Consider the following 11,679-nt stretch of genomic DNA (forward strand, 5'->3'; position numbering starts at 1 on the left):
TTATAGTCAAGTTTCAATAATTACTGCTTTGATACTAAAATGTCAAGTTATGTAAGAAAACATCCGAAATAAAGGAAAGAAACTGGCTTAGAGTATTATCTTTAAATTATAAAGAATAAGCCTTCAGTTCTTCTGGTGCACAGTTAATTAGCCATGATGTTTCTGAGAGAAATAAATGAAAAGGAAAAATGTCAACTTCTGAAGATTATAACACTCCATTTTTTGCTTCAGGAAACAGTTTGGATTAGCCCAGAAGCAAATGTTAAAATAATAATAATAATAATAATAATATTTTGCTTAGCAATAGGAACAAAATAGAAAGGATAAAGACAAGGGGAAAAAAATTCCTTTATAAGGCACGAGTCACCTGCACTTTCTCCAAGCTTCCAGACTTCAGAACCTGAGGTAAGGCTGACATTGCTAGACAAGCAGAAAAAGGATCCCTTGTTATGGTATCATTTCTAAATTTTTGAAGACTTAAATCAATTTTCCTTAGACTTCAATTATGTCTATTAATTTCTAACTACTATACTCACCATAGGATCTTCAGTTTCTAACTAGTGTAATTATCATGAGATCTCAGACTGTTTTCCACAGAATGCCAATAGACAATGACTTTGAAAGAATATATCATAAATAGAAAATAAATGGAAATGCTTTAATAAACTCATTAACCTTTAAGTTCTATCCATTTATATATTATTAAAATGTTAGCAATTTCAGTAAATATCGTAATAATAAAAATAGCTTGTCCTCTGGAATCCCGGTTTTAAAGTGGTTCCCTTTTAGACAGGAACCCATATTTTAGTTTTGTACGTATAAAAATTCCCACTGTTTTCAGTGGGAAGAACATATATTTAAATAAGTTGTGTAAGAATTGATTTTTTAAATTTTTTATTACTTGAAATGTTTCCGTTCCATTTATCTCTTTTATCATAAAGGGAAGGACATATAAATATCTAAATGTGCCTTATATTTTGCTTGAGATTGCGACTATTTCACATACGAGGAAACATTTATTAATCTGGTTTTCTATTCCTCTTCTAGGGAGTATTGGGATGTGACAGTTTTGTCAAATAAATTAATCATTCCATTTTAAAGGCAGAACCTGGGCATCAGATAAGCTAAATTACGTGACCAGGGTTTGGCAACTGAAGCTCTCAACTCCAGTGACTATTAATCCAGTGTTCTTTCCTTTCAAATCAAAAGAAGATGCGCTAATAAATAAAATCATTGTAAAAAAGACAGTAATTTTCCATGAATTATGTTATAGCTATCATGTTTTTAAAGATTAGAAAAACAGTCACATTCGAACCTGAGATTTTGTAAGTAGAAATAATCAGCCATTAATTAATTCCTCTACTTAGCTACTTTTCTTCTTTGGGAGAGGAATCAGATAAATGGATAGTGACTAAACAATAATTCATTACTGAAGTATGACATATGAATGCAAACTTATGAAGAAAGGATAATTTTATAACAGCCTTCAAAGAACTGCAATTGGACAGGTTTGGGTTTGGATTGTATATTTTACGTTTCCTTTAAATACGAGAATCTAGCAGTAATGATCATACCAAAAGAAAATAAAAAGTTTAACAGGAATGTCAAATTTCTAACAGTTTCTCAGATAATAAAAGTAATACTAATGACAATATTAATAAAAATATCTGAAATTTCTACCTATTGCATTTTTAAGTTAACATCCCAAATGTTTTGTCTGAAGTCTTAAGTGGGTAAGGTCAAAATCAAAGCCAGAAGACTTGTAATGGCAATTTCTCAATGACTTTTCTGTGTTTAAATTATAAACTCAACAAAAAAACCATAAAATTTTAATAACAGAAAATTCACATGTAAATTAAACCATCATATCACACTATTTTATCTTTCACTTACATTTTCCTGTCTTGTCTATTTGGGTAATTTACATACAGTATAGTATTTAAACTTTTCACTTGTGTTATCTGGATAATTAACATTATAGTATGGTAGTTAAACTTTTCACTTATCATTATAACAAGGATATTTTTTTTATTTCTATCAAGGCTTCATGATTACCAGTATCTGTATTTTTTTAACTTATAACACTAAAATGGTTTAAAATTTTTTTTCTACTAGTTAATTTATCAAAGATAATTCTCAAGACAGATTCTTTGCGTTAAAGATATAAACATTTTCACCTTTTGCATGTTGTCATACTGTTTTTCAAAAAAAATATTTCAACTAACAGAACCTATGGTTGTATGCAAAGATATCAACCTCACCATCTTGATCATAATTTGGTTACATCTTCTCAAATAACTCTTCAGTAACTGTAAAATAGCAGCTCAAAAAAGAAGTTCTTTATATTTTCTTGACCATTAATGAGACAAGGATAACTTTTGCCTACATTTTTGTCTACTACAGGTATTACCATTGGAGTTCATTATTTATAATGTTTGCACATTTAGGTTGGACTATTCTTCTTTTAAGTTTGAAAATTTTTTTATATCATAGATATAATATATGCCATAGATGTGCCTTAACATGCATGAATGTTTTTCCTTTGGTTAAAATTTAGCAAAAGCAAAATATTTCTTTTATTCTCCCACCAACAACAAGGCATCATCTTTTGCTGTCTACTTCCAGAAGACGTTAAAGCATTAAAATGAAGGCTTTCATTTTGATTGCTGTCATCTTGACTTTCACTGCTTACTTCTCGGTAAATATTGAATATCTTCACCTATGTCTATTTTCTTATTTAGTTCTTAATCATAAAATTTATTGTCTTATGTCAATACAGCTTTATACCACACAACCTTTGTTTAATTTTCCTAAGACCTTAACTTTCTTTATGATCTTTTGTTGACCCTAGGTTACACTCAACATTTTTTTTCCACATTTGTAGTCTTTAGAATTCCCACATGTGAAAGTAAGATATTATAGTGTTATGAGTTTAAATTGTGTATTCTGATTCCACCTCTGCAATAACATTCTTGAACAGCAGTTAGTCTTTGGTAAGCTCCCTGAAAAGAAAGATGTGTGAAGAAGAAGACTGAATATAGGAAACACTATTAAAAAAAAGATTTTTAGCCATATATGGGATTTTACATGGATCAAAAAAAAAAGAAATTCTAGACATGATATCAAACTTTTCAAGCAAGAGCATGTGCTTACTATCCTCTTAAGATTTTTAGATTTGTTTACCTAAAGCTCATACCTTAGTTACATTATCTAAAGGGTAGGTTACATCGCCTAACACCTATTGCTGTAAACTTAATCCAGTATTATTTCATGAACAACCAATGTGTTATGAACACTGCTAACACAAGTGCCTCCTCCTTGTCCTTCCACGCTAAAACATAGCAAGGAGGAATTTCCATCCAGTGAAAAACCCTATGCCAGAGCTCTGTGAATTACCCATTTTTCTCTCCCCTAAATCACAGGCTGGTTTTTCCTCATATCAAGTCATAAAGACACTGGTTCCTCAGTGGTCCCCTGGCTTGGCACCTGAGTCAATGATAGTTATTATAATAAAAGGAGCCATGTTTTCCACTACCTATAAACTGGTTAGCAACATACTCATGAGAATGTAGAGGGACAGGAACACTTTTGTCTAATGACCTCCAGAAAAACTGATTATCTTTATCTTATGAACTGTGTGCTTAAAATGTTATGAGGTCCCTCACATTTAACAATGACACCCAAAATTCTATAACTGTACTCCATTCTATCACCTAACCCGACCACATATATTACCCTCAAACAACTTACAATCAATATCCTCAAATGCCGTATATATTCTGGGTCTAATTTTTTAAAATATACTTCTATTCTCCATTTCCATTTTAGGCAGCTGATGCACACAAGCAAAGAAGCTCCAGAGTAACTTTTTATATTTCTAGTTATCTTTTTATATTTTCATTCACAATGACAAAAGTTAGTTGTGTCTAAAGAATTGATAAGGTACAGTTTCTTTTATTCCTACCCTAAGAAAATGTTGAGACTCCCTCAGTGGGAATAGTTCCGTGAACACCAAAACCTTGCCTCAATTTGCCAACCTCTTTGATAGATATGAATCTTCAACGGGAATAAGGCAACTTGGCATATAAAAAGCAATTTTACCTAGCCTTCAGTACCAAAAACTATCTACACTATCTACATTTGCTTGTTCAGTGTAAATATCTTTCTCTTTATAAATATTAATGGTCCTTTAATAAGGAACATCTCTTATGATCCTACAAAATTCAAAAAAAGTAGTTTCTTTTCTCAAAATCAATAGTTTTCAATGGAAAAAAAAAAAGAAAATTCAGAATCATCTGGAAAGACTTTTCAAAAATCACAAATCCCTGTTTCCACTCTCTGCCATTTTTAATTCTCATAATGCTCACTCCATGTCATAACGGAGGTGGGTGGCACAGCAGGGGGTGATAACTAAAAATACTGTCACATCATCCCACTACATCTCCCGCTCTCTCTTTTTCCCATACCAAGTACTTTCAATGAATCCTTAAAAACAAAACATTCTCCTGCTTCTAAAGCTGGGTAGACAGTGGAATAAACAAAGTCTAGGTCTAGTGATCCAAATTGTGCTGATATTTAGAAGGAAAAAAATTCTAAACTTACCTTGAAAGCTCATGGCAATTTTAGCAACTTATTTGTTCTTCATCATAAACTCAGGTATATGACTATTTCTTAGAATTTATTCACTCTGAAAACAAATATTTCATGAGGAGGCAGAAGGAATGTCATATTTAGAATCCCAAGAATTAGTTTCTGCCAGTGAAGACAAAATGAGAAGCAAGGCCCTAAATGGAAATCCTAAGGGAATGTCATGTTAAAAGTCCATATAACCAGAGACAATTAAAATAGTCCATGGCTTTGTTGTAATGAGGCTTTCACTGAGTAAGTATGCACTGACCAATCTAAGGTTCTTCTAACCTTTAACTAGTCTATGAGTTGGTGCAAATGAGTCAACCATGTAGGTTCACAAAATAATCAATCTCATATTCTAGGTCTACAAAAACAGCAATGCAAAGCTTCTGTAGTTTCCTTTTACTCTCTATTTAGAATAGTAAAATTCTGAAATATTAGTAAATAGCATTATGCTCTTTTCCAGGATGAAAATTAGAACAGCATGCCCCAACAGGCTCTCCATGAAACACTAGTATGAATAAATGCTATCCACACACAAACTCACATACACTCTTCCATGGTGAAGTAAGTTTGGGAAATATTGCATATCCATGGGTTTGCTAAATATTCATAGCATATTATATCAATAACTCTAATAAATCCTATAGAAAAAAAAATTTACTTCACCTAAATGTTTTCCACAGCTATTACTTATGGAATGAAGTCAGAATATTTACACAAATATAACTGATAAAATATTTTTAAAGCCTGAGTTCAGGCTAGTTTATGCATCGCAGGTGTATAAAACAACTGTGTTTTGCATTCTCTCTTAAGCCTGGTGAAAGTTTGGAAGGTTTTTTAAAACCAGTTAACCAATTAAGGGCTAAGCTGAGCCGCAGACTTGTTGCAAAATCTGGACGAGTTCTTGGAATACTAAGTCCTCTCGGTCATCATAAAGTCCGCGAAGGCTACCAAGTCCATCCCCACCCCCATCGCCCCCAAGTCCCACCATCACCCAGACCTACATCGCCACCTGAGAACATCGTCCATCCTACTTCTCAAGCATTATCAGCTCCTTCTAGTGCTCCTCCAACCGTAATTTACACCACCGCCGCTAATGCTGCCACCACCGCCGCTAATGCCGCTGCCACCACCGCCGCTAATGCCGCAGCCACCACCGCCGCTAATGCGGCAGACACCACCGCCCCTAATGCTGCAGACACCACCGCCCCTAATGCTGCAGCCACCACAGCCGCCGCTGCTGCCCCCACCACGGCTTCCCCTGCCTCGGCCCAAAACACTGCAGGTGCTGTACCCAGCACTACGGCTTCCAGTGCCCAACAACCTGAAAACATCACCAGTGCCCCTGCGGCTGGCACCACCCCTGCCCCAGCAGCCGACACCACTGCTGTCAACCAGCAGCAAGAGCAACAGTAAATTCCACAACCGTCCAAAATTACAGATGTACCAAACCGCAAGAAGACAGAGGCAGACCAAGGTAAACAATACCTTCCAAAATATTTTCTAACTAAATAAGTAACTGTAAGACATGTAGAGATAGGAACAGGGTGTTTTGTTTTATTTTTCCCATCCAAAAAAATAAAAAAGAAAAAAAAGTTTCTGACTCTGCCATATGAGCTAGAAACTCTTAATCCTTTTTTATTTCAAAACTAAATTTGGGGGGTGCCTGGGTGGCTCAGTTGGTTAAGGGACCAACTCATTCTTTTAAAAGATTTCATTTACTTATTTGACAGAGAGGCAGGGAAAGCCAGAGAGCACAAGCAGGGGACACGCAGAACAGCAGAGGCAGGAGGAGAAGCAGGCTCCCCGCTAAGCAACGAGCCTGACACTGGGCTTGATCCCAGGACTTGATCCCAGGGCACTGGGACCACGACTTTAGCGAAAGGCACATGCTTAGCCAACTAAGCCACTCAGGCACCCCATGACCATCTCCTGATGCTGGCTCAGGTCATGATCTCAGGATCCTGACACCCACATGGGGCTCAGTGCTAGGCATGGGGCCTGCTTAAGTTTCTCTCTCTCCCTCTCCCTCTGCCTCCCCCACCCCCACTTTCTTTCTCTCTCTCTCTCCTTTCTAAAAAACAAACAAAAAAACTAAAAGCTAAATTTGGTCTTCTTGAGTTAATAGGTTGTATCTATAAACCTACTGCTAGCAGATTCCTACCAAAGAAAAAATTGTTTTTAAAAAGTGTTTAAAAAGTTTAAATAGTTAAAAAGTGAAACAGTTCACTAATGCGGAGCACCTGGGTGCCTCAGTCATTAAGTGTCTGCCTCTGGCTCAGGTCATGATCCCAGACTCCTGGCTTTGGGCTCCCTGCTCAGCGGGAAGCCTGCTTCTCCCTCTCCCACTCCCCCTGCTTGTGTTCCCTCTCTCGCTGTCTCTCTGTCAAATAAATACATAAAATCTTAAAAAAAAAAAAAAAAAGTTCACTAATGCGTATGTATTTGGCCTTCTGCTCCCAATGCTAAAATGGTTATTTCCCTGAAATAATCACTTACAATTAGGGCCTTAGTAAATAAAAGCTAATTTATACTTCGATAAATTCCACAAAGTGTGCATTTGACATGGAGGATGCTCTCCTCTCCTTCTTTCAGGACCTACCAACTTTAATAAGGTGAAAAAGGATAAAACATTTTAGGAAACATAACTAATGAATCACTGAACACTGTATCAAAAACTAATGATGTCCTATATGTTGGCTAACTGAACATAATAAAAAAATTTAGCAAATATTACTAAAAATTGAAAATAAAAATCTAAACTAAATCACAACCCATAGAACTCTCTTCCATACTGACCGAAGCATACACATCATGATATAACATGATCCCTAAAAAACATTGAAAAAATTAGAGAATACCGCATATTACTCCTACTCCTAGTATAGGTACTCCTAACTACAAAGATAAATGAGAATTATCCCAATTATAGAACATAAAAAGATACCAACTGCAGAACACTTAGAATAGTTAGAGCGCTGTTACTGCACTGAATAGTTCTTGCACTGATTCCCATTTAATACTCATAGCATCCTTGTAAAGCTGATTATCACTGTCTCCCTTTTAAAGAGGAGGAAACTGAAGCTGTGAGAATTTACAAGACTGTCCGAAGACAACAAAGTCTAAATGGCAGACTAGTCTTCAAACTCAGATGCATCTAACTCGGAGGTCCCAGCTTCTCGTGTTTTTTCCAGCATTCAGACATTTTCAAACTGGATGGAGCTAGAGAGTATTCTAAGTGAAATAAATCAGTCAGAGAGAGACAAATACCATACGATGTCACTCATATGTGGACAAAAGAAGGGGGAAAAAAGGAAAGAGAGAGGCAAACCAAGCAACAGACTCTTCACTATGGAGAACAAACTGATGGCTCCCCCAGGCGGTGGTGGGTCGAGGGAGGGTTAAACAGGTGATGAGGGGTAAGGAGTGGACTTGTGATAAGCCCTGGGTGTTCTGTGGAAGTGTTGAACTACCAAACTGTAGCCCTAAAACTAATATTACACTGTGCATTAGCTAACTGGAATTTAAATAAAAAAATTTTTTAAAAATTGAAGAAGGAAGAGCTTATATACTTTTAATGAATGGCTCATGGTATTTTGTTTTGTTTTTACAGATCCTGAAAAACTGAATATTGATATATTATGATCACCTTCTCTCACCATTTCAATTTTAACAAAAATACAGGAGAAGACACAAAAATAAAGGGATGTGGGTTCTTAGTACTTCTTCTTTAGTTTTGCTATGCTGTACAAACTTCCAAAGATAACCTGATTTACGCATTTGATCACATGTGTGCTGGTCTCCTCTTCATTTCTTGGTTGAGTGACAGGAATATTACTGGCACCTTCATTCTTTTAGATGGTTCTATAACACACAAAGTATGTGTCCAGAGAAAAAATGTAAATATTTCACAGGCAAAAAAAAATTAAAGTCCCTCTATATAACATCATGTTAAAACATTACAAAGTTTAGAAATGGCTTTTCTTTCTGACATAAAGTACCAGTGCATTTAGACATAACAATGAAATTACATATAAATAATTTGTAAAAGCTATAATTTATATATATAAACTATGATAAAAGTTATAAAGAAGTGATATAAAAGCAATCCTATTTTCAAAGAGATCATAGTTTAATAGGACATATTTTCCAGAAACATAGAAAGAATAAGTTAAATTTCTAAAAAACCTATAGAGATCTACAGATATTCTTTTTCTGAATATTTCAAACAGTATTCCTTCATCTAAAGAGGTTATTTTCTCCAGAGATGGTCCAACTGACATTTTGTACCATTCCATGAATCACTTCACCCAAAATATATTAAATAATTTCTAGTTGATAAATTAATTCATCCAAGTGATTTAGTAAAATTTACCTAGATCTAGGTCAGAGAACAGAAGAATATAAACATAAACTCAATCACTTAGTCCTCAAAGGTTCAAGTGGCAAAGATAGAAAAAAGGCAAATAATTCTAAATTGCATAAGGAATCTATAGTAAATACTATATCCAAAGGCACAAACAATAATGAGCAAACAGGAGAGGAGATATTTATTCCCCTTTAGGAAGAGCAAACATTTATGGAAAACCTATGGTGGATAAGCTATTATAGGAGACAGATAATCACAAAGTCTTGGTATGAAGGGTTAATTCGAAGTGACTTGAGTGACCTGAAGTGACTTTAGTAGCTAAGGACACACAACCCAGTCCTGAAGAAGTAGGAAGCAAAGGTTAAGATGGTACATAACTGTGATGAAGTCCAGTTATGATCCCCAAACACGTTGTATTGAATCTCACCAAGGAGACTTTTTTTTTAAGATTTCATGGAAGACATGAAAAGGGAAGGAATGATTTCAACAGGCAGGAAAAAGGAAGAAGCCTCAAGGCTGGATAAAAACACGGCAAATGCATGAAGGCAAGAGAGCAAATAGCATTCACATCCAAACTCCCAAACATTTACTAAGTGAACATAATATGCCAGGCTTGCGATTCTGGGAATTCAAAGGCGGATAAAATACATACCACACTATCCGGTTGTTCCTAGTCCCACTAAACAGACATTGGCCGTGAATACAGGACACATCTAGAAACACAGATATCAGAATGGTAAGTTATCATATTATCAAGGAGCAAGATTAGCAGTTTGGATTAATTCTAAAGAAAAGAGAGAATTAGGGGTACCTGGCAGCTCCCTAGGTTAAGTGGCCTACCCGTAATATTGACACACCAGAGATAGGGAAACTGAGGCACATTGAGGTTAATCAACTACCCAAAGACACAGAGTAGGTAAATGAAGAACAGGCATTCAAACTTAACTAGCCCAGCCCACTCTCTGAACTTCTCCTGCCAAAAATGTCTAGGACATCAAAAATGAAGAAACAAATTAGGAATCTATTGTAATGGGCCGTTCGGCTTTGTGTTCTGTTTATCCTGGAGTTGTATAAGGAAAAGTTTCATTCAACTAGGATTGCACAAACTCCACATTAATGTCATTCATAGTGTCCTTATCATCAGCAATAGCTTAGAGCACATTTCTTTTTTTTAATTATTTTTTTTTATTTTTTTATAAACATATAATGTATTTTTATCCCCAGGGGTACGGGTCTGTGAATCGCCAGGTTTACTTCACAGCACTCACCATAGCACATACCCTCCCCAATGTCCATAACCGCACCCCCATCCTCAGGCCCCCTTCCCCCCAGCAACCTCAGTTTGTTTTGTGAGATTAAGAGTCACTTAAGCACATTTCTTTTTAATCACAATCTCCCCTATATTTTTATTATTGTACAATGAAAACAAGAGAGAAAGGAGGAGGAGAAGTGAGAGGGAGCAGAACTGGAGGGAGAAAAGCAGAAGAAAGAGGAGGAGCAGTAAAGGTAGAATCATAAGAGAAACGCGTACTTAACTCAGAAGAAAGCAAGCAAGAACAGTAGATAGAAAAGGAGCAATTAGAGGTGAGAGAACTAAAAGACTTTTCATAAAAGCCAAAAGTAGAAAAACATTTCAGAATGCTTAAACATTTCTTTAAAAAGAAGAAGAAAAAATGAGAAGTACAAGAAGCTCATGAACAAGATGTTTAGAAACGAGTCTCAATATTGTCCAAATTATAAAAAAGTTAAAAGGTGAAAAGTGGGTGGAGTTATTCTTAGAAAAAAAAAAAAAGTATTATAAACCTTAAGGGGTGACTGTGGAAGCAGCTGAAACTTCAGAAGTGTTCCTGTTCTCTGGGCTGTTGTAGGCAATGGCCCAGTAGGAACAGGATCCCATCACCTGGGGAGGATGGCAGGAGGCGGAGGGGCGGGGGGGGGGGGGGGGGGGTGCAGGGGCGTAGATTATGAGCAATGAAAGAAAGTAACCCTCAACTCCCCTTCCTGCCTCAGGGCATTATTAGCACAAACACCCTGCTCTTTCCTTATCCCATGTCTCTTGCTGGAATAGGGGAGGGTGCAGGCCTGCTTTCTGGCATCAAGATAATTGCCATCTCATGCTCTAATACATCTGTCCTTGCTTTTCTGATTAAAAATGATAATAATAATAAATAAATAAATAAAATAAAAGCTATGTGCAGAATTCAGCTGCTGCTACTCTCCCTTGTAGAGGCAGCCCTGCAGGGCCACTCAGACTGGTGTCTGAGAGCTTTATTTCTGCATCTAACTACAAAGTGAGTAAGCAACAAAAGAGGCTTTGCATTAAAGAGACCAAAAGAGGGAGTCAGATGGCTTGAAAAAGGAACCCAATCAAGAGCATAATTCTGTATTACAAAAGATGAATTGGGAATTATATCCAATTGAAAATGAGAAATTGAATGTTTAATTTTTAAAAGGTGATAATTAATAAAATATCCCAGAGAAAGCAGAAGGAATCATGCTTTCTAAGGAAACTGCTTCTTTACAAGAAACAAATGGGACTCTCCCAAGTGGAAGCTAGCGATTCTTCCTCCACCCTCAATCACAAGGAAATAAGGAGAATTTCTCATTCTCTTGGCTGCAACTTCCCAGCTGTGGCAGATGGTACTAATGTCCCTAATAATTTATTTCCACCTCCCTTA

General features: G+C 36.1%; 1 protein-coding gene across 1 annotated transcript; it reads left to right on the top strand.

Moving 5' to 3' along the window:
- The first annotated feature begins 300 nt into the window (after positions 1-300).
- LOC101688609 (integumentary mucin C.1-like) lies at positions 301-8,416 on the top strand. Its single transcript, XM_004766326.3, has 4 exons — positions 301-405; positions 2,599-2,698; positions 5,446-6,109; positions 8,246-8,416. The coding sequence occupies exons 2-3, from the start codon at positions 2,645-2,647 to the stop codon at positions 6,046-6,048; spliced, it is 657 nt and encodes a 218-aa protein (XP_004766383.1). The 5' UTR covers positions 301-405; positions 2,599-2,644; the 3' UTR covers positions 6,049-6,109; positions 8,246-8,416.
- The last annotated feature ends 3,263 nt before the right edge of the window (positions 8,417-11,679 follow it).

This window comes from Mustela putorius, unplaced genomic scaffold (genome assembly GCF_011764305.1).
Source record: "Mustela putorius furo isolate JIRA1106 unplaced genomic scaffold, ASM1176430v1.1 tig00000430_pilon_pilon_pilon, whole genome shotgun sequence".
Taxonomy (NCBI): domain Eukaryota; kingdom Metazoa; phylum Chordata; class Mammalia; order Carnivora; family Mustelidae; genus Mustela; species Mustela putorius.